The following is a 21,335-nucleotide window of genomic DNA, read 5'->3' as shown; positions in this document are numbered from 1 at the left end:
GGGGCTCGAACCCACGAACATGAGATCTGACCTGAGCCGAAGTCCGAGGCTTAACCGACTGAGCCACCCAGGCACCCCCCTCCTTTGTGGAATAAAGGTAGCAATATATGTACCTCATAGGAATGTGAGGAGCAAATGAAATAAATAATACACAGAACTTATCTCATATGTATCCAGGGTTCATAACTATTTGAGAGGTAGAACGAATAAAGAATGAAATCCCCACATACTATATGGTTCTCAGGGAGTAATATAACAGGAAGGACATGGACTTTGAAGTCAGACTGACTTAAGTACCAGACAAGCTGCGTGGCCTTAGCAAGTTTCTTTGCACCACTAAATCTCAGTCTTCCTCACCTGTAAAATGGGTGCTCCGATACTCCACAGAAAACTGATAACTTTGAATGAGATATGATAACAGTCCCCAACATAAGGCGTAGACCCACCGTAAATACTGGCTCTCTTTAAGCAGATAAAAGTAGGTTCTGACACTTGTATCAGAAATCCATCCAGTGTGGTTGCAGGGATTGTACTTCAACAATAATTTATGTGAAGGGCTAGGCTTGGCATATGGATGTTTAGGAAGATTCAAATAGAACACGAGTCAAATTCACAGAGACTCTCCATCTACCCACGGTTTGTTCTTCTTTGTTTATTCAGTGCTGCAATAAATAAAATATTGGCCACGTATTGTGGGCCAGATATGCTCAAGGTGCTGGGGATGCGGCTAGGGACAAGGCAGCCAACGTTCCTGCTGCCTTGGAGCTTGTGACTAATGCAGAGGTCAGACAACACAAAGGTAGTGATGCTGAGTACCCTGAAGGAAATTAGAGCAGGTTAAGGGAACAGAGTGAGGTTGGGGGGCGGGGGGGTAGAAGACGAGTGGTCAGGGAAGAGCTGCCTGAGGAGGTTTTAGAGCAGACCTGGATAAAATGAAGTAAGCATGTGATGATCGGGGGGAAGAGAACTCCCGGAGAGGGAACAGCACATGCAAAGGCACAGAGGTGAGAAGAAACCGTGTGTTCAAGGAACGGGCAATCAGGCTGTAAGACTGCAGCTGAGTGAGTATGGGGAGACTGGGCAGATTCAGTCAAAGTAGTCAAGTGCCGAATCATCCGGGTGGCCTGTAGCCCGTGGTGAAGCCCCCGCTATTGTCAAGATGGGTCCTCTCACCGCTTACGGATGCCAGGGGATCTGACGGGACACTGATGGTGCAGGGGACGCAACGGGATGCCTGCAGAAGCAAAATCTGAGTGACAAGAGTCATCCCCTAGGGACGCCTGCAGGGGAGGCCTTATGGGGGTCAGAGAAAGTGACCTCGTGGTACCAGGACAGAAGGCGGGGCTCTCTGGGACTGAGCCAGATAGGCTGGTGGATTTGGCAGAGAGAAAATGAGAGTTTTATCCTTCTTGTTTCTTTCCTTCTTTTTTGTTTTGTTTCGTTAGAGAGACAAGTATGTCGCCAAGCACGAGTGAGGAGCTGAAGGCAGAAAGAGAGAAGACGGGAGAGCCTCTGGGGGAGGGGAGCTGAATGGGCCATGGGAACGCAGGGCTGTGGGCTTAGCCCACAGTGGGGAGGACCCGCCTGGGCCACAGAGGGTCTGCATTTCTCTCTGTCGATCGCTGGGGGGCCCAGGCGAGGAACAGGTGGTGAGCTGAGTTTAAGCAGAGTTGGGATTTTCCAGGTGACTCAATGGAGAGAGAAGGGAGCGAGGGAGGGGAGCGTGAACACAGGGACTCGTTGTAATGGAGACCAGAGCTCTAAGCTGGGAAGTGAGGCGGCCGAGGGGATGCCAGAGCGGATGTGGACGGTGTGTGGGTCAGAGAGCTGGGAAGGGTATTTCAATACCCTCCGGTTTCAGACGTGGTCTCCGAAGAACTGAAAACATTACAGTTGATTCATTCACACAATAAATACGCATCGAAGGCCTACTACAGTTTTTAAAACTGCCTACAATTTGGGGCGCCTGGGTGTCTCAGTTGGTTAAGGGTGAGACTCTCGATTTCAGTCAGGTCATGATCTCATAATTTTGGGGTTGAGCCCCGCATCAGGCTCTGTACTAACAGTGCAGAGCCTGCTTGGGATCTTCTCTCTCCCTCTCTCTCTCAGCTCTTCCTCTGCTCATGCCCTCTCTTTCTTACTCAAAATAAGTAAATAAACTTAAAAAAAATTTTTTAAACTACCTACAGGAGCGCCTGGGTGGCTCAGTTGGTTAAGTGTCCGGCTTTGGCTCAGGTCTTGATCTCACGGTTCATGGGTTCGAGCCCTGCGTCAGGTTCTGTGCTGACAGCTAGCTCAGAGCCTGGAGCCTGCTTCACATTCTGTGTCTCCCTCTCTCTCTGACCCTCCCCTGCTAGCACCGTCTCTCTCTGTCTCTCAAAAATAAATAAAAACATAAAAAATTTAAAAAAATAAAACTACCTACAGTTTATTGAGCACTTAGTATGTCAGGCGCTGTGCCAAGCCTTGTTGATTTACCACATCTCATTTAATTTTCAAGACAGCCCACTACAGACAATCCCCATTGTACAGATGAGGAGACGGAGGCTCACAGAGTTCTAGCAATGTACGCAAGAACACCCAGCGGGTAAGTAACAGACTGGGCTGGATGATACAAGGCGCAGGGCTGGTAACTAGCACGTTCTCCACGTGCTGCTCTATCATGTGCCAGATACCGAGTTGGCTTTAATGTCGTCATGACATTCAGCTCCAGGTTCTTCCCCTACTTGGTCCCATCCCGCAAACAGGGCACCTCAACCGCCCAGGGGTAGCAGCGGGGTGAGGTGGAGGAATGTGGAATTCTTCCCTGGTGTAGGTGTTGGTGGGGCTCTCAGTCAGGGTGCCTGACCTTTTTAGCTAAGGGGAGAGGACATATTACCTGAGCTCAGCCAGACTCTTGCGCCAGGGGCTTTGATTCTTTTCTTTTTTTTAAATACTTAAAATGTTTTCTTTATTTTTGAGGAGGGGGAGGGCAGAGAGAGAGGGGGACACAGAATCCAAAGCAGGCTCCAGGCTCTGAACTGTCAGCACAGAGCCCGATGCGGGACTTGAACTCATGAACCGTGAGATCATGACCTGAGCCGACATCGAATGCTCAACTGATGGAGACATCCAGGTGCCCCTCAGGGACTTTGATTCTGATCAGACAAAGATCTGTTCTAGAAAGTGGGGGGAAAGGACAGAACTAATGCATTTTGACCACCTCAGCCCCCACAGTGTCTCTAGTGTCCCCGCCTGGCTCTCGGCTTCCTGTCACTCCTGCGAGTTACCGCCCAGCCTGCCAATAAACTCCTTCTCTGCTGAAGGTAGCCAGAACTGGCTCCTGAGACTTGCAGTTAAACAAGTTTGGCACATCAGGAAAGAAGGACAAAGTCGTATAAAGCTAAAATGAGTGACTCGTTCCGTGGACACGTGTCCTGAGCTGGGCCAGCACTAGGGCAAGGCAAGTGAGACACCAGGGCACAAAATTAAGGAGGTGTTACCTCAGGCTGTGTAAGTGCAGGGCTCGCTCTAAAAGATGCCCCTCTCTCCACACCCCCAGAAGTCAATGGCCTAGAGAATAAAGATTAATTCACTTTTACATCAGAGGATGAAGTGACCTGGAAGTATTCAGGTAGCTTTCTGCTCCACGTGCCCCTCGGGGGACGCTGGCACCTTCGATGTTGTGGTGCTGTCATCCCCCAGTACATCATCATCATGACAAGGTCAAGGCTGGGTCCAGCTTGGGGGAGGACAAAGAGCAGGGAGGAAGCAGGCCTACTGAGTAAAGGCCTTGCCTGAAGTTTCACACGTCACTTCTGCTGACAAGAACTCAGTTACCCAGCCGTTCTTAACTGCGAGTGGGGCTAGGCTGTGGAGCTTAGCTGGGCAGCCACGTCCCTGCGGAAGGCAGGGAGAGGGGTTTGGGCAGACAGCTGGTCAGCCATGACAGTCACTGCCCACATGGAGACCGTTTCTCGTTTCTCGTTAATAATCAAGGGTGCTGATTGTAAGCACCCTGCAGGCTCAGGGAGGGAGAGGTGTTTAGGGGCTGGGATAAACGGGGAGGCAGGGAGGCGTAGAGAATGTTCTCAGGAAAAGAACTGTAGGGGTTCCTTTCCCCCAGAGCCCAGGAGAGTAAAGGTAAACACGGCTTGCCCCCTGGCCATGGGGCAGGAAGGAGGTCTGCTACCCAGCTTGAATGTCATGGAATATCACCATGGACTCCTCTTCATCACAAGGTCAAGGCAAGAAATCTCACAGGGCAGTGCGGTAGACAGAAGATAGGATTCCAAGTGAGGAAAGCTGGATGGACTTCTAGTTCCTGGGTTGCCCTCAGGCAAATCCTTAACCACGGCGCCACACCTTAGATCCTCCCTGTGAAATGATGGAGATGACATCATCGACAACAATAACAATAAACAATGACAGTATGAATAATAATAAAGTTGGGGTGAGGATCCCACAAAGCAGTGGTCTATAAAAGGCTCTGATATCCAGCAAAGTGCTACAGACTAGGGTGGGCAGACCATCGCCACAGGCCACCACCTAGAAAAGTTGAGTTGTTGTCAGAGAGACCATATGGCTGAGTATTTAACTCTTTGGACCTTCGTAGAAAGTTCCAGGAGGATCTCTGCGGGGGCTGTATTGATGTTGGCTAGCACGAAGTTTCAATTTCCCTGAGCACGTTTATTCACTGGTAAAATAAGACTAACAAAAGTTACTTTCAGTTTCAAGCTGTTTCCATGATCAAAGGAAATAACTTGCTTTGTAGACCCTCCAGTGTCATATAACGGTAGTCACTATTTCATCCTTTCTGAGTAGTTTCAATTTCATTATTTGGTCTCTGCTGAGCATCTGTGAAATGGACACCAAAATACCTACTTCTCAGCGTTGTTGTAAGGATCTGTGAGACAAAATGGTTAAACTGCTAAGTTTTAGAATCAAACCAGCTTAGTCTGGCGTCTTGCTCCACTGGTCACTTGCTGTATGATCTCTGACCTTCTGGGAACCTCAATTTTCTCATCTGAAACAAAGGGATGGCATAATAGCTTACATCAGAGTTACTGTGATTATAAAGGGAGATAGCCCAGCGAAGCCCTGGCTGGGTGCCCGGTCTTGCTCTGATCCGCAGGTGCGGTGACAAATGCCACCTCCCACGGGTCCCCACTGATCGTACAGCAGAGCTGTAACCCTCTGCCTGTGCTCAGCGCCCACGGTCAGCCCCGGGAGCCGGTATAATTAGCTCCATCTCGGTGGTGAGCAGCCACGGCTTCTCACAGCCTCTGACACGACTGTCACCTCCCACTCAGTTATCTCCACCGTTGAGTGTGCATTATACGCCCGCTGGGCATGGGACTGAGTGCCACCGGAGGACAGCTCAGCCCTCAAAATCTCCGAATTGTCTACAAGGAACCAAAGCCTTTTCCTTCACTCTCAGCCTGTGCCAAAAGAAAAGTTTGGGGGAGAAAATGCCACCTCTTGGATCAGCTGAGGAATCGCGTTCCTTCTGACCCCACAGCCAGTGGGATGGGTGGTGAGGGTGGGGAGAACGGACGCCTGTTTCTTTAAGGGGCCTCTACTGGTGAGGCGGGGACAGCAGCGCTTCCCCTGGCAGCTGGGCCCGCCCCCTCTTGAGTGACAGGCAAACAACCCAAGTAAAGAAAGAGAATTCGGCGTGACGGCGGAACGGAGCAATAGGAGCCAGGGTTGGCTTGCGGGGGCGGGGTCCCGGGCAGGCTGGGCGGGCGGAGGCCGGTGGAGCCGCGGAGGCGAGACCGGGGCGAGGGAGCTGGGCCTAGGTCGGCGCCCTGGTGAGTGAGGGGGGCGCCGGGCGCCGGGGTGTGGCGGGCTGCGGAGAGAGGTCCGGCCCGAGGGACGCGGGGAGGAGAGGCTGGGCCGGGAAAGGGGGCCGGAGGCTGCGGCCTGCATCTGCCTCGGGGACCAAGGAGCCGACGGGCTGGAGGGCGGGCCCGGGATGCACCGCGCTGGTTCCGCAGAGGGTCGCGGCCCAGCTGGGGCCGCCGGGCCGCAGGGGCGCGTATTTTCGATCGGGAGGGGCGTCGGGTGGGGGGGGGGAAGGAGGGAGGGCCGGGCCTTGAGGAGCGGAGGGAGGAGAAGGGTGGGAGGATGGAGCCTGCGGGCGCGGCGAGCGGATGGGGGAGGGACGGGATGGGAGAGCGCTCGCTGGGAGCCCGGGGAGTGTTTGGGACTGGGTGGCTTCGTCCGCAGCCCTGGAGTCTCTCTTGACCTCGCTGTCCCCGAAGCCCACGCAGCTCGTCACCCCGCCCCGTCGAGCCGGCGGCTCTGTAGCTCCCAGTCCACCTACTTATCACCGCCGCTCCCCCTCCGTTCAGGCGTCTGTCGCCTCCTACCTGAACTGTTGCATTGTCCTACCTGATGTGTCTCCAGGCGCTCTGGCTGCTCTGCTGTGGGCCTCGCACCGTGGCCAGTGGGATGTTGGAAAACGCACATCAGATCAGGCCCCTCCGCTGCTAAAACTGGCCAGCTGCCCACCTCTTGCAGGGTGGGCCCCAGGTCCGCACCCAAGCCCTGGAAATCTGGCCCTCCTGTTCAATACTCTTCACACTGGCTTTCTCCTATTCCTTCTACATACCAAGCCCTGGGTGGGGGTTGGGGGAGATGTCTTTGCACTTAGTCTTCTTTCTGCCTGGGCTTCTCTTCTTGGCCTGGCTTGTCCAGTAAACTCATCTTCGTCCTCCAAATCTGCACTCAAGTATCACTTCCTCGGGAGGCATCCCTGAGCTCTGATGACTTCTCCTCCTGGTGAATTCCCCACTTTTGTCACCCTGCGCACTTCTCCTGCACAGCAGTGGAACAGTTGCAGTTTAACTTTTGTGAAACTATTAATGTCTGTCCACGCCATCAGATAATAAGGCCCCGAAGACAGTGTCTGGTTTCACTCCTCGTATCTCCAGTATCTTCCACAAGGACCAGGCACTGTAAATATTGATTAAATAAGGGAATGGAGGACTTGGCTTTGACAGGAGGGAGGAGGTGTGGATCCTGCTCCCTGATGGCCTGCCAGTGGGAGAAGGAAGCCAACATTGCAATACTTTCTGTGTGTCAAGCTCTATGCCGGAGCAGTGTTCAATGTCCAATAGAAGTATAATGCAATAGGGTGCCTGAGTGGCTCAGTCACTTAAGCTTCCAGCTTCAGCTCCGCTCATGATCTTGCAGTTTGTGAGTTCGGGCCCCGCATCAGGCTCTGTGCTGACAGCTCAGAGCCTGGGGCCTGCTACAGATTCTGGGTCTCCCTCTCTCGCTGCCCTTCCCCTGCTCGTGTTCTGTCTCTCTTTCAAAAATAAACAGACACTAAAAAAATAATAATAAAGAAAAAAATATAATGCAATAGACGTAATTAAAACTTTTTAGCGGCCACATTAAAAAATTAGTAAAAAGAAACAGGTGAAATTAATTTCTGGAACACATTTTACTGAATATATTCCAAAATAATATTATTTTGACACATGACTGATATCAAAACACAACTCATGAAACAGGTCACGTGTTTGTGGGTGTACTATGAAATCTGGTGTGTGCTTTCTGCCCATGGCCAGTCCATTTTAGTTTGTGGTAACCACATTTCCAGGGTGTAGTGATGGCACAGTACACCGCTTAGTAGCTGCCATATTGGGCTGTGCACTTGTAGAAGCTTTGTATACCTGTGGCATTTAATCCCTTTTATGGTCTTTGGAGGTAATTACTATCTGCATTTTACTAATAAAAATAGTGCAGCTCCTAAAAGTTGCATTGCCTGCTGGTGATCATCCTAGAGTTTGTGAGTAGAGGAGAGAAGATTTGGACCAGGATCCCATCTGTTCATCTGGAGTCTGGCCTTTCTATACCCTGTGCTGCCTGTAGGAGGTGCCCCGCAAACTGAGGGGTGCAGAGAGGGGGGACTAAACTTGAGAACCGTGGCACCTATGGGTATATTGCCTGTTCCATCTGGTTCCATGCAGAGTAATGGCTGCGTGCATCAGGACCACCTGTCTGGGTGGTGCAGGGACAAGCATCTTTGATGCAGTTGGAGGAAAAGGTGCAAGGCAGTCCTCCTTTGACCCAGTCACTGTGCCTCGGCACCGTCTACGCCCCTCTGCCGGGTCCCAGGAGCTGGGAGCACCAGGCTCCAGTTAACAGTGTGGCTGTTCCATCCCACAGTGGCCCAGTGAGTGAGCTTCCCCTTTTTGTGAGGCCAGAAGTCACAGCCTTCGTCTTCAGGATGCCTACGGTGGAAAGGCGAGCCCAGATCACAGGGTCATTAGATGCCATGTGCTGCGAAGAGGAAGGAGGATCGGGGTGTGCAGAGCCTGAAAGGTTGCTGCCGGGGCCAAGCTCTGTCACGTGTTTAAAAGTGCTGACTTTGAGTTCCTTGAGGTGGGGTGGGTGCCTTGCAGCCTGCCACAGGGCCTGCATAGACGCTGCGGGCTTATTTTCTCATCAGCCCGGCGGGTTAAGGCCTTCGAATCTGTCACCCCACTGGGCATGCTGGTTTAGTGTGAGTCACCAGGAAAGGTTCGCTGAGCACCTGTTCCATGCCAGGCCTTGTATTGGCCACTGCTCTGGAACTGACTAAAAAATTCTCCAAGGTACTTCTAGAAGAAGGCAGGCGCAATAGTCATCATAATAATGATAGCACACTGCCCGCAGCAGGGCTTTGCCTTTCGTATTGATTTTCCTCCTCGATCGCCTTCACATATGTTCTCATTTTGTCATCAGTCTCCCGCAGCCAGGCAGGTAGGGCTGTTTTATGCTGGGGACTGCGGTTACAGCATTTTTGTAACGTCTTCAAGTTCACACAGTTGGAATTCTGCTTACTCCTGTCTTGTGTTACTCTTAAATGATTAACAGAGATTAATCCCACTTAATATCCACACCCACTTTATAGAGTAGGGCTGACTTGAATCCCCATTTTGCAGATACAGAAACTGTTAGAGCGGGATCCGAACCCGAGTCTGTCCCACTCCAGAACACAAGCTCCTGACCACTAAGTGACACCACCTCCCTCGAAGGTCAAGTTGGGAAGAGGCCTCAAAAACATCTAGTCCAACCCCCTCATGTAGAGCAAGACAAGAGGCCTAGAGGGGCCTGTGCTCATGGCCAGTCCTGGCAGTCAGGTCTCCTGCGCTGTAGAGGGGGAGCTAACCCAGACATGGGGGGCCAGGACCTCCTTTTGTCCCTGACTGGTGGTGTGGCCTTGCCAGCATCCCTGGGCCTCCCTTTCCTATTTATAAAGTGAGAGGGCGTGGCCTGACTTTACAGGCGGACAATGCTGTGTTGTTAGGGTGGGTACCAAAGGAGTCGGGCCCACAGCCCGGGGGTTCGGTCGTAACCCAGGACTCTTCCCAGCTCACCACACCCCCTCCCTGCGCGAGCTCTGCCTCTCTGTTGTGACCACAGTGGGGTCTGTTGAGGGGGGAGCAGTTTCTTGAAGTTTGTCCCTATTTTCCGCTGCGGAGTCTTGTTTCACTTCCAAAAATTGAGGCAAGTGGTCCATCAACACCGCCCTTCTAAATCCATTGATTGTCATAGTCGGGGATTTGTACAGTTCTAGGCAATGAATGGTCCGCTGTCATGAGTGTTTTTATTCTCTTTTCAAAGGCACTCCGGTCTCGGGGCATCCTGGAGGGTACTTTTTTTTTTAAACATTTATTTATTATTGAGAGACAGAGAGAGACAGATCATGAGCAGGGGAGGGGCAGAGAGAGAGGGAGACACAGAATCAGAAGCAGGCTCCAGGCACTGAGCTGCCAGCACAGAGCCCGACGTGGGGCTCGAACCCACGTACTGTGAGATCACGACCTGAGCCAAAGCCGGACACTCAACCGACTGAGCCCCCTAGGCGCCCCAAGGTGGGTACTTTTAGTGTGGAATTCTGGGAGCCCAGCAGTGTGCTGGGCCTTGTGCTGAAAGCTTCGGGGAAGAGGAGGCAGGGGAGTCGACGCAGGCGGGATGAGTCCTGTCTCAGGCGGCTTACAGTCCATTGGCCCTGGCTCTCCTCCCTGGCCACAGTTAGGATCCCTTGGGTGGGGAGGGGACTCAGGGGCGTGTGGCGGGCACTGATGGCACATAGGGCTGAGTACCACGGGCCTGGAGTCTGCCTCTCAGACTTGAATGGGTGTGTGAACCACCCGGGGGTCTTGTTAAAAGGCAGATTCCGAGGGGCGCCTGGGTGGCTCAGTCGGATGAGCGTCCGGCTTCGGCTTAGGTCATGATCTTGAGGTTCATGGGTTCAAGCCCCGCATCGGGCTCTGTGCTGACAGCTAGCTCAGAGCCTGGAGCCTGCTTCCGGTTCTGTGTCTTCCTCTCTCTCTGACCCTCCCCTGCTCATTTTGTGTGTGTGTGTGTGTGTGTGTGTGTGTGTGTGTGTGTGTGTCTCTCTCTCCCTCTCTCTAAAGTAAATAAAATATTAAAAAAAAAAAGAAGAAGAAGAAGGCAGATTCCGATTGGGTGATTGGCCGTTACGCAGGCTCCCTGGCGATGCTGCTGGGGTGCCGCTCACACTCTGGTAGCTAGAGAAGAGGCTGCACAGAGAGAATGGCCGGTCCGTGGGATGGCGAAGGGTTGCGTGAAAGACGGGGAGCGCCGGTGAGGACGCACTGATTCTGCCTGAGCTGAGGAGACAGGAAAGCCATGCAGAAGAGTGCAGGTGTGAGCTGGGCCTGGAAGGATGGACAGAAGTTTGCCAGTTGGACACGGCGGAGGGAATAATGGCTCCAGGGAGAGCAGGGATTCAGAAGAGCATGCTGTCTGAGGGGACAGGATGGTCTGGCGGGATACCCTAGCGTGATGGTGGCTCTCGCCTGAAGAGCCATGCGGGACTGGAGTGGGCCAGATGCTCTGCCCAGGAGCGTAAACCCTGGTCCGTGAGTATGGGAGCGCTTCGGAGGGTGTCTGCGCAGGGGCACAGGAGACCCAGGTGGTCCTCAGGGTAGGTGTTAAGGAGGAGAAGCCCAGGGGCGCCTGGATGGTTCAGTCGGTTAAGCCTCCGACTTCGACTCAGGTCAGATCTCACGTTCATGGGTTCGAGCCCCACGTTGGGCTCTGTGCTGACAGCTAGCTCAGAGCCTGGAGCCTGGAGCCTGCTTCTGGTTCTGTGTCTCCTCTCTCTGCCCCTCCCCCTCTCATGCTCTGTCTCTCTCTGTATCAAAAACAAATAAAACATTTAAAAAAAAAAGTTAAAAAAAAAAGGAGGAGAAGCCCAAACAGTTGCCCAGTTCCCATACCCTCCTCACTGCACTTCGACTCCCGGTTACTGGCTTCCGGGTGAGTCTGGTGTCCCACAAATTTCTACAGGAAGAAACACCAGGGGCTTCTGCGTGACTCAGTTGGTTAAGCATCCAGGCAGCTCTTTATTTCGGGTCATGATCTCAGGTTCATGAGATCGAGCCCCGCCTCGGGCTCTGTGCTGACAGTGCTCAGCCTACTTGAGCTCCTCTCTCTCTCTCTCTCTCTCTCTCTCTCTCTCTCTCTCTCTGGCGTGTGCTCTCTGCCCCTCCCCTGGTTGCCCCTCCCCCCCTTCAAATAAATAAAGTTTAAAAAAAGTCAGCTGCTGTTGGCATGCCGGTCCTTCTCAGTGTTTCTAGCAGTGAGCAGTGCACGGCAGAACTTGAATCTCTGCCAACCCCATTCCCCCTTCTGCACCTCAGAGCTCCTCCTCATTCAGTGGCCGAACTAAGGGAAGTTGAGTCACTTCTCAGATGAGAAGATTTCAGAAGGAGAAGCCTCTAGTGAGATTGTGGTTTTGATCAGAAAGAGGGTGTGACCTCCCCGTTCCCTTCCTGGTGTGGCGAACTCTGTTGCAGAAAACATAAACCAGACTCACCCCTGCCACCCCCACTGAGTCAAAAGCAAAAGAAGAGAACAGAGAAGCACATGTCAGTCCTTATCCTTAACAGAGCAGGGAGGCACAGGGAGCTGGAGACCTGCATCTTCATTCTGACTTCCTTACCGGGGGGAGGGACCCTCCACGGCCTCCTTTCTGCAGAAGGGCTGTGCTGTCCCCTCACCCCTGCGATGGGGATCCAGTTTTTTGGAGCTGTCCCTGCATGGGTGATGACTGATACAGCTCCACGGGGCCCTTTGTAACAGTGTTGAGTTTATAAACCCACCTTCTGGAAGCCACCGAGGGGATGCTCCACTGGAGACGCCGATGCTACTGTCTTTCTCGTTTCCCCAGCTTTGCCTTTGAAAACCTGCGCTTTCATTCTCCCGTGTTCAACAGAATTATCTTCCTCAGATCCATGCGCGTCTCTCCCCCGTCCTGTGGTATGTGTGAGTTTTCCAAGTCGGCTTTACATCTGTGACGCTTGAAAGGGGATGGGAGGTGAGGGCGGCGAGTTGCTTCATCCGGAAGAGCTGTTCGCGCTCCTCAGCCCCCCTGGGCCCGGATGTGAACCCCAGCTCCCTTATCCTGGCTGTTGTGGAACTCTGGAGCACCGCTGTGCGGCCGAGCAAGAGGCTGTTTATAACCCCGCGAGTTCTGCAATGTTACTGGATTGCCTCGACCTAATTTCCACTTCCTTTCTAAAATGAAAATGAGGAGGGTAAGCAAGCCAGGGCTGAAAGAGCTCCCTCCCCACAAGGGACCCTTGATTCGGGAATGTGTCCTAGGGAATCACTGCTTCTGCGCTCCTGTCTCCCGGAGCCTCCAACAGAGAGAGAAGCAGGTGGGCCATTCGCCCCCTTCTTGTCGGTAGAGTCGGGGGCGCTACATCTGGTGTTCCGGTGAGACGTGTTCCAACGTCGGAGAGACGAAGACAAAACTCTGAACCGTGGAAACGCCGTGTAGTTGGAAGGTGGTAGGACGAGGAGGGGACGACCAGCACAGTGCTCACCGGTCCCTTTCCGTTCAGAGGTGGCCCCGGTTCACGGGTTGAGGAGGTGCGAGCCGATGGATCCGCGCAGACGCTGGTCCTCACTGAACCGCACCTGCGTGCCCGTAGTGTGTAACTAACAATAAGACCTGTAACCCTGTAACGGGGTAGGACAGGAGCCTTCGTTGAGGTCTGGACAGAATGCCGGGAGAGCACAGTGGGACCGTCCAGTTTCGTTTTGCTAGGGAAAGGGGGGGAAGGCTGAGAGTGGTGGAGAGGAAGTGACATCTGAGCTGGGCTTTGATGTTTGAATAGGAGCTCTTCTGACAGTCTGTGGAAGGGAGAGGACCCGCAAAGGTACAGAAGGAATGAAAGAACATGGCCTGCCTCATAGACATGCTGAGTATTCGGGGACGGTTGGGCTAGATTGTGAAGAGCTGAATACCACACGAGGAGGCTTTCCTCCTCTGGACAGTGGAGGACCGCTACCTGTTAGAATCGTGAGCTCTGGTTATAGGAGTCTCTTCACTTCCACGTGCTTAGGTTTCAGCTACAGCAAACCCAGAATTGTCCAAACACCTGCTGCGGGCCAAGTACAACACCCACTGCTTTCCCCGTGGCTTTCAAACAACACCAGACCGCCCGGGATCTAATTATTAAGATTGTGTGACCCTGAGCATGGTACTTGGTTTCTCTGGGCCTCTGTTGTCTTGTCTTTAAATGGGGATAGGAAGACCCCACACAGGGTTTCTGTGTGGATTAAATGAATTAACCTACGCAGCGCCCTTAGAATACCACCTTAGCGCTCCGCCATTGTCGGCTAATGTCATCAACGTCAAAGCACAAGGGGAAAGAACTCACTTCGAAGTCATAAGTCTCAGCCTTGAGATCCAGTCCTGGCATGATTTCTCTCTTTTTCTGGAGGGAGGGGAGGTGTGGGAAGGAGCTGTGTGGAACACAAGCGTCTCAACCCATCTGACCTTCAGTTGCCTCACCTGTATAAAGTAGGGATGGTTTACAGGGTTCTTTGAGCATCCGCTGTAATAAACGCCCTAGAAGTGAGTGATCAGCCACCAAGAGGCTGTCTGCCCAGTACTGTTACCTACAACATGGTTACGTTAAGTCGCCACCTCAGTGGTCTGTTTTAAACACGCCAGACTTATCGAAGTGGGTTTCACTCTTTAATTCAGCCGGTGTTAACTGAGGGCCTGCTCAGTGCCGTTATTTTTTTTTTTAAGTTTTTAAATTTATTTTGAGAAAGGCAGAGAGTGAGTAGGGGAGGGGCCGACAGCGAGGGGGAGAGATCGAATCCTGGGCAGCCTCCACGTGCCGTCAGCACGGAGCCCGAGGTGGGGTGCAACCTCAGGAACCGTGAGATCACAACCTGAGCCCAAGTCACATTCTTAACCGACCGAGCCACCCAGGGGCCCCTCAGTGCCATTATCTCAGGCCTGTTTGCGTCTTCATTTTAGAGTTCCTTCAAAGCTTGGGGTTTCTTCAAAACTTAGCCTTAGGTTTTTTCATTGCAATGAACAGAAGAGTCTAGTTCCATCTAACAGAGTTTTTTTGGCAGGGTCCAGGGGAATTTCGGGCATCCCAAGTGTAGGAGTTGGAGCCATGGAATCTGGGAAGTCATCAGGCTTTTTCCATCTCTTCTTGGGACTTTGTGGTTTCTGGTTTCTGGCCTCTCCTTATCTACACATTTCTGGATTCTTCCTACAGACCAGCTTCCTGTGAGAGCTCTAGGTTTTTGCGTGTCGGTGTCTTTGGCTTGCTGGCAGGTTTGGCTTGGCCGGGTGCCTGCTCTGGGGCTGACGACGACATTTCTGCTCCAGGGCCCGGTGTGCTCCAGCTTCATTGTCCTGTGTCCTTGAATTTAAGAGAAAGAATTGGATTCGTCACCGAGGCTGATCACCTAGGTCCCAGTAGCTGGGGCACAAGTGGGGGTGGTGCCATTCCATGTGAATGGACTGCCTGCACTTTGTGAGAAAGGGCAGAGTTGCTGAGATCTGGCCCCAGTGACGGCATCCAGAAAGATGTTCCAAGAGATAATGATCGTTTCTTAGCAGCAGCACTGATCGTTTCTTAGCAGCACCGTCAAACTAGGGACGTAATTTCTTTGGGTGAGGACTTTGAGGTGGGCAGTCTTCGTTTGGATTTGTAAGTTCTCCTTAAAATCATGGACTTTTAGCCTTAGAAGGCACTTTACACGTGCTTTAGTTCAACACTCACATCTCACAGTAGGGACTCGGGTGAAAGGGACGCTTACACACCCCCCCAACACTTAGGGATGGGACTGTAACTAGGTCCTGAGTCTGTTGGATCCAAATCCAGTTATTGCTTCAGCAGCAAAATCATCCCAGTCCAGTAAGCTTGCTATATTGCACCTGCACTGCCCACTTACATAAAAAAATTTTTTTAATGTTTATTTATTTTTGAGAGAGAGACAGACTGCAAGTGGGGGAGGGGCAGAGAGAGGAGGAGACACAGAATCTGAAGCAGGCTCCAGGCTCTGAGCTGTCAGCACAGAGCCCGATGCGGGGCTCGAACCCACTAACTGAGATCATGACCTGAGCTGAAGTTGGTTGCTTAACCGACTGAGTGGCCCCACTGCCCACTTATTTTAAAGAAAAGAGCTGAGCTAAGTAACAAATGGTCTAAGAAGGCCACACTGTTCAGTTCCATGTATTTAAAGTCCAAAAACAGGCAGCCCTCATGTATGGCAGGAGAAGTCAGGTAGGATGCCTCTTGGAGGGCCGGAAGGTGGGATTGACTAGAAGGAGGTAGGAGGGAATTTTCTAGGGTGGTGAAATTGTTTGAAGTCTTGTTTTGGGTGGTTATAAAGAGAGACATGTATTTTAAAAACTTTTTTTTAATGTTTATTTTTGAGAGAGAGAGTATGTATGAATAGTGGAGTGCCAGAGAGAGCGAGAGCGAGAGAGAGAGAGAGAGAGAAATACACACAGAATCCGAATAAGGGTCCAGGTTCTGAGCTGTCAGCACAAGGCCCGAGGCGGGGCTCGAACTCACAGACCACAAGATCATGACCTGAGCTAAAGTCGGATGCTTAACCGGCTAAGCCACCCCGGCACCCTGAGATGTGCATGTTTCTTTTATGTGTACTTATATATATACACATGCATATACATGAGCTCTGCATTTCATGTATTTAAAGATATATGATATATAAATTATATGTCAGTTTTAAAAAATGATCTCACAACTGTACAGTCATACCTCCTAATTATGGCACATTTGCCACCGAGGATCAGGGTGCCTGTCCCAGGCGTCCAGAGATCCACGGCACCGTCCCTGCTTTGCTGTGTCCCCGGAGCAGAGCGTCTCAGCCAGGAGCTAGTCTAATGGGAACAGTTTCCAGAGACTCATCGCGTGTCTGGGCACACAAACATTACTTGTGGACAATTCCACTTGCAGCTGCAGAGGTAAAGCTTTAGGGGCCACCAGGCCAGCCCCCTGTAACCCCTTTGGGTTTGATTTAATTCCAACAAATAGAGATTCGGGCTGGCTCAGGGAGGAGGGGAAGAGCACGGGCCAAAGCCAGCCCCGGGCTCTGTCTCCTTTACCGCTTAGGAGCTGGTGGAACCGAGGCAATTTAACCAGCCTCTGAGCTCCAGTTGTGTTGTCCTCAAACGAGTAAAAATCTGATTCCGCCTTCTTCATGAGGCTGCTGGGAGGGCTCCGCAAAGTCCGTGAAAGCACTCGGAAAGCCGTCTCTCCGTTGTGTTCTGGAAGTGCTGGTATTTTTGACAGCTGACTTCTGGAGCAACCCCCATCCTCACCCCATCAGTCGTGGAAGCTTCCCTCTTTCTGAGACTCATGGGTGTGGGGGGAAGGGACCCTGACCCCGTTCACCAAAGGCGTGTGTGCCTCCACGGCTGTGAGAACTGGCCTCCATGCTGGGGCCTGAATGTCGACAGCACGCGCGAATAACGGCTCGGCCACAGCTGGGTCCCAGGTTCCAGGGGAGCCGAGCCGACACGGGAGAGTGGCCGAGCTGGGGGGACGAGGGAGGAAGGTCTTTCTCATTAAGCCAGAGGCCGATCCTGAACCTGTAGGTGAGGGAGGTAAACATACAGGGAGCTAATCCATCCGTCAAGTGACTTCCCTTCGCCAGACCCTGGAGAGAAAATACTGCTTGGAACATCACTAAGCCAGCCGAGTTGCCTAGGATACTGGTCCCATGGGCCCATCTTCCAGACCCCTTCAAAATCATTTGTTTTCCTTTATTTTGGAGACAAATGGGGGTAGGGGTGGGGGTCAGAGGTACTTCCGGAGCCTCGTCCTCCTAGAGAGGGGCCCTTGTGTGAGGCTCTCCTCACCTCCCTACACTTGGGCTCTCAGCAGCCCTTGCCCTTGGCAATAGGGACTGAAATAGCATTTCCGGTCCCAGTTCCTTTCCCCATTTTTTGAACTTTGCGTCATCCCACACAGAGGAGGTTTCACATTGTGTCCTTCGAGGGGGAAGGAGGGGCAGCAGTGACTAGGGAGGAGGTGAGAGGGTGTGTGGCCCGGCCCTGCCCACCTTGGGGTCTTCCTAGAGTGGCTGCAGGGCAGGAGTGGGCTGGCTCGGTCCGCTAACCACTCGATCGACCGAGATGAGGCTCTGCCTGTTCCTATCTGTCTCGGAGCCTATGCTTCTCCCTCTCAAGGTCCCAAGACAGGAATTTGCGGTAAATTCATTCTTCTACCACATGGTCCTCCTGACCCCTAGACCCAAGCGTCACATTGGCAGATCTTGCTACCGGCTGATCTGCACTTGAGGGATAGGTTTTGTCCCATTTCTACTTGCTGATGTAATCTAGAGAGACAAAAAGCCCAAGGAGAGGTTATGGTATGCTGTAGAAAAATTCCAACCAAGCGGTTCCGTATATTACTTTGGACACTCTGTCTTCTGATTCCCCCAAACATCTAAGGAGTGAAAGATGAAGGCCAGCTCTCTGACTCCTTCCTTCTTTCTGATTCTTTTTCTCCAGGCGGCTGTGTGTGTGTGTGTGTGTGTGTGTTTCTCGGAGAAGTAGGGCCCACGGGGAACAATGCCTCCACCATCAGACATTGTCAAAGTAGCCATTGAATGGCCAGGTGCTAACGCTCAGCTTCTTGAAATCGACCAGGTAAGCGCCTGAAATGAGAAGCAGAGGGGCAGGGCGCGGGTTCTGGGAAGTGCACGGCAGAGGGTATCTTCAGGGGTGGGCGCCGTCGGCATCAGGGGTAAGGGCTGGCGACACGAATGAATGTCAAGGCCTGTCCCGCCCCGTGGAAGGTTGGCTCTCCGGCTAGGGGGAGGCTTGCCCTCGGGGAGGCGGTCCACGTGAAGGTCCCGGGTTGGTCCTTCTTCAGAAGCAGCCCTCATCAGAACCTTGGCATGAGTAGGATGTGGTTGCTGGTGAAGATCTCTCTCTCTCTCTTCCAGAAACGGCCTCTGGCATCCATCATCAAGGAAGTTTGTGATGGGTGAGTAGACACTGTCCTTGTTCTGGACGAGGGCAGGCCAGCTGCTCAAGGAGCATGACCAGACCTTGAGTGGAGTCTCCAGTTAGCTGGGTCCCCGGAATGGGACTTTTGCGGGCCATCATCTTACAAAGGAAGTAGAGCTGAGGCGGATGGTCCCTAAGAGCTCCCATGAATCCTTATTTTTCCTTTAAGCCCAAGAATGCCCTGCCCGAGGTGCGGGCGGCGTGCGGGGCCCGTCCTGAATTGTGTGCACCACCTTTGTGGGGTGCCCGTCTTTACGCAAGGCCATGCAAGTTGCTTTCTCAGCATCTCAGCCTGAACCCATGGGACTCCCCGCCCCGTCCTCCAAACAGGCCCCCGAGCCCTTGAGCGACTCTGCCAGAAATGAATATGTGCAGCCGTCGCCAGGCCCAGAGGAGGGCCCAGTGCCCGGACTGTGCGTCTCTTACACAGGTGGTCCTTGCCGAACCCGGAGTACTACACCCTCCGTTACGCAGATGGCCCCCAGCTCTACATCACCGAGCAGGTCAGTGCCCGAGCAGGGGGGCCAGGCCTCACTCTGGAGCGAGCCGCCCGAGGAGGTGGCACTGTCGGCCTGGCAGACCTGCAGGCAGCTCCTGTGTACCGGGGACGCGCCAGCCCCTACCTCCTCTGGTGACTGGAAAACGGTGGCTTCTACACCCTGCAGGCTCGGGGCATGTGGAGGGGAGTCACCAGTCCCGGGCAGGAAGCACGGGGAAGGAGTCCTGACCACAGGCTCACTTACCCCTACTTTAAGATGACAGCAAGTTCTCATGGATTCACAATTTTAATATTTTATTCAGCTGCTCTTTTTTTTTCTCTTTGCTACCCAGACGCGCAGTGACATCAAGAATGGGACCATCTTACAGCTGGCCACCTCCCCGGTAGGTGCCCGGCTCCCCTCCGGAGTGCATTTATTTAAGACGTTCTCTGAGCACCCACCACAGGCCAGACTCTCGTCCAGAAACCAAGACTACGTAGAGCTTAAAAAGTCAGTCTTTTGAGGGGCGCCTGGCTGGCTCAGTCAGTGGAGCGTCCGACTCTTGATCTCAGGGTCGTGAGTTCGAGCCCCGTGTTGGGTGTAGAGATTACTTTAAAAAAAAAAAAAGTCCACCTTTGGTCCAACAGCCTTGTTAGAAGTAAACAAACAAAGGCCTCTCCCAGGCATCCTGACAGGAAGGTGGTTAGGGAGCTGTGGGGACTCAGGAAGGGCACCGCCTGGCACAGCCTGAGGACTCTCAGCAGACCTTCCCAGACAAGGGCAAAGCTTAGCGCAGCTGTTGAAGGATAAGCTAGAATTTGCTGAAGAAAGAAGAAAATGAAAGGTATCCCGAGCAGAGAGATGTGCTTGGGGGAAGGCAGGGGTGCTGGGTGGCAGAGGACTCACAGCGGCCGGTAGGGAACCGGACCTGCAAGGGTCCTGGATGCCAGGGGTCTCAGAGGACCTGCTCACGGGTTTGGACTTTGTTCAGAAAGGGAACGTGGGGACATTGAAAGATTTTCAGCAGGAAGGTACATTATGTTTAGATTTATATTTTAGGAAGATCACTTTAGTGACAGTGTGGAAGATGGGCTAAAAAAAGAAGGTTGGTGGTAGGAGGAATCTTTAAGAAGCTAATGAGCCCGCGAAGGCAAGTGACAGTGGAGGAAGGACGGGCATGAGGAATATTTAGAAGTGAGCCAGGGGATGTGGTGACATACCCGATGTGGAAGGAGAGGGGAGAAGTTGAGGTGACTCCCTGATTCCTGCCAGAGTGACCCTTAAAGGTAACCAAAGAAGGAACCAGAAGGGCAGAGAGAAAACCAGGAGCAGAAAGTGGCTTAGGAGCCTCGGGGCAGGGAGGGTTGGGCAGAGGAAGGTGAGGTCTGCCATGAGCAGAGAGCAAGTAAACCGAGAACAGAAGCCGTTTGTTGATCTGGGAAGCCTGTCAGTCCCTGGTGACCTCTGTGAAGACAGCTTTGGTGGGGTGATGGTGGGGACAGACTGCAGTGGCAACAGAGTGAGGGCCCTGACTTTACCGCGATACCAGGAAGCTTGGTCATAAGAGGAAGTAGACACAGAAGGCAAGAACTCGGGGATGTGGAGCCAAAAAGATAATGCTTTCTACAATTTTTTTAATAAAATTTTTATAGTTCATTTATTTTTGAGACAGGGCATGAGCCAAGGAGGGACAGAAAGAGAGGGAGACACAGAGTCTGAAACAGGCTCCAGGCTCTGAGCTGTCAGCCCAGAACGCAATGCAGGGCTCAAACCCACGAACCATGAGATCATGACCTGAGCCAAAGTCAGATGCTCCACCGACTAAGCCACCCCGGCACCCCCAGATAAGCACCTTCTTAAAAAGGGGTAAAACAGGGCACTTGGGTGGTTTGGTCGGTTAAGCATCTGACTTCAGCTCAGGTCATGATCTCACAGTCCGTGGGTTTGAGCCCCGAGTCGGGCTTTGGGCTGACAGCTCAGAGCCTGGAGCCTGCTTCGGATTCTGTGTCTCTTTCTCGCTCTGCCTCGCCCCTGCTTATGCTCTCTCTCTCTCTCCGTCTCAAAACTAAACAAACATTAAAAAAATTTTTTTGAAGGGGTAAAACATTCACGTGTTTCAAAAATGAAAAAGTGTGACAAAGATATAGTGAAAGGTCTCCCTCCCTGGCTTGCCCCTCATCTACCTCGTTCCCCGCCTCCTCCACCCTTCACAGTTGCTAACTGCCGGTGCAATTTTTTTAATGTGTCTTCGAGAGTAAGTTAAGATAGAAGAGAGGAAGGTTGATGGTGCAAACGGAACAGGACCTCAGTGGGTCAGGACAGGAGGAGTCCCAAGCCCAGGTGGAGGGATTTTTGACTCCTGGTGTCCGAGGACGACAGTCAGCATGGGGGTCGCTTAGGTGGAGAAGGACCACCAGGAAGTGAAGGCCATGTTGGCACCTGTTTTCCTGGCGAGGTGAGAGGCTGGTCCATCTGAGCAGAAGGGCGACATGGAGCAGCAACAGCTAACAGTTCTCGAGCGCCTGTATTCTGCTGAGCGCTTTGCA

General features: G+C 52.7%; 1 protein-coding gene across 2 annotated transcripts in view; it reads left to right on the top strand.

Moving 5' to 3' along the window:
* The first annotated feature begins 5,710 nt into the window (after positions 1 to 5,710).
* ELMO2 (engulfment and cell motility 2) overlaps positions 5,711 to 21,335 on the top strand; it is a 40,724-nt gene continuing 25,099 nt past the window's right edge. Inside the window, exons 1-5 of one of the 2 annotated variants that reach the window (XM_029916032.1) lie at positions 5,711 to 5,792; positions 17,810 to 17,947; positions 18,247 to 18,287; positions 18,741 to 18,813; positions 19,142 to 19,192. In XM_029916032.1, the coding sequence (XP_029771892.1) occupies positions 17,870 to 17,947; positions 18,247 to 18,287; positions 18,741 to 18,813; positions 19,142 to 19,192 (243 nt within the window). In that variant the 5' untranslated portion in view covers positions 5,711 to 5,792; positions 17,810 to 17,869. Of the gene's footprint in view, positions 5,793 to 17,809; positions 17,948 to 18,173; positions 18,288 to 18,740; positions 18,814 to 19,141; positions 19,193 to 21,335 lie in introns of those variants that run through there. The other variant, XM_029916034.1, reaches the window with a different exon arrangement.

This window comes from Suricata suricatta, chromosome 12 (assembly GCF_006229205.1).
Source record: "Suricata suricatta isolate VVHF042 chromosome 12, meerkat_22Aug2017_6uvM2_HiC, whole genome shotgun sequence".
NCBI classification, from domain to species: domain Eukaryota; kingdom Metazoa; phylum Chordata; class Mammalia; order Carnivora; family Herpestidae; genus Suricata; species Suricata suricatta.
This window is presented reverse-complemented; position numbering and strand designations above follow the sequence as displayed.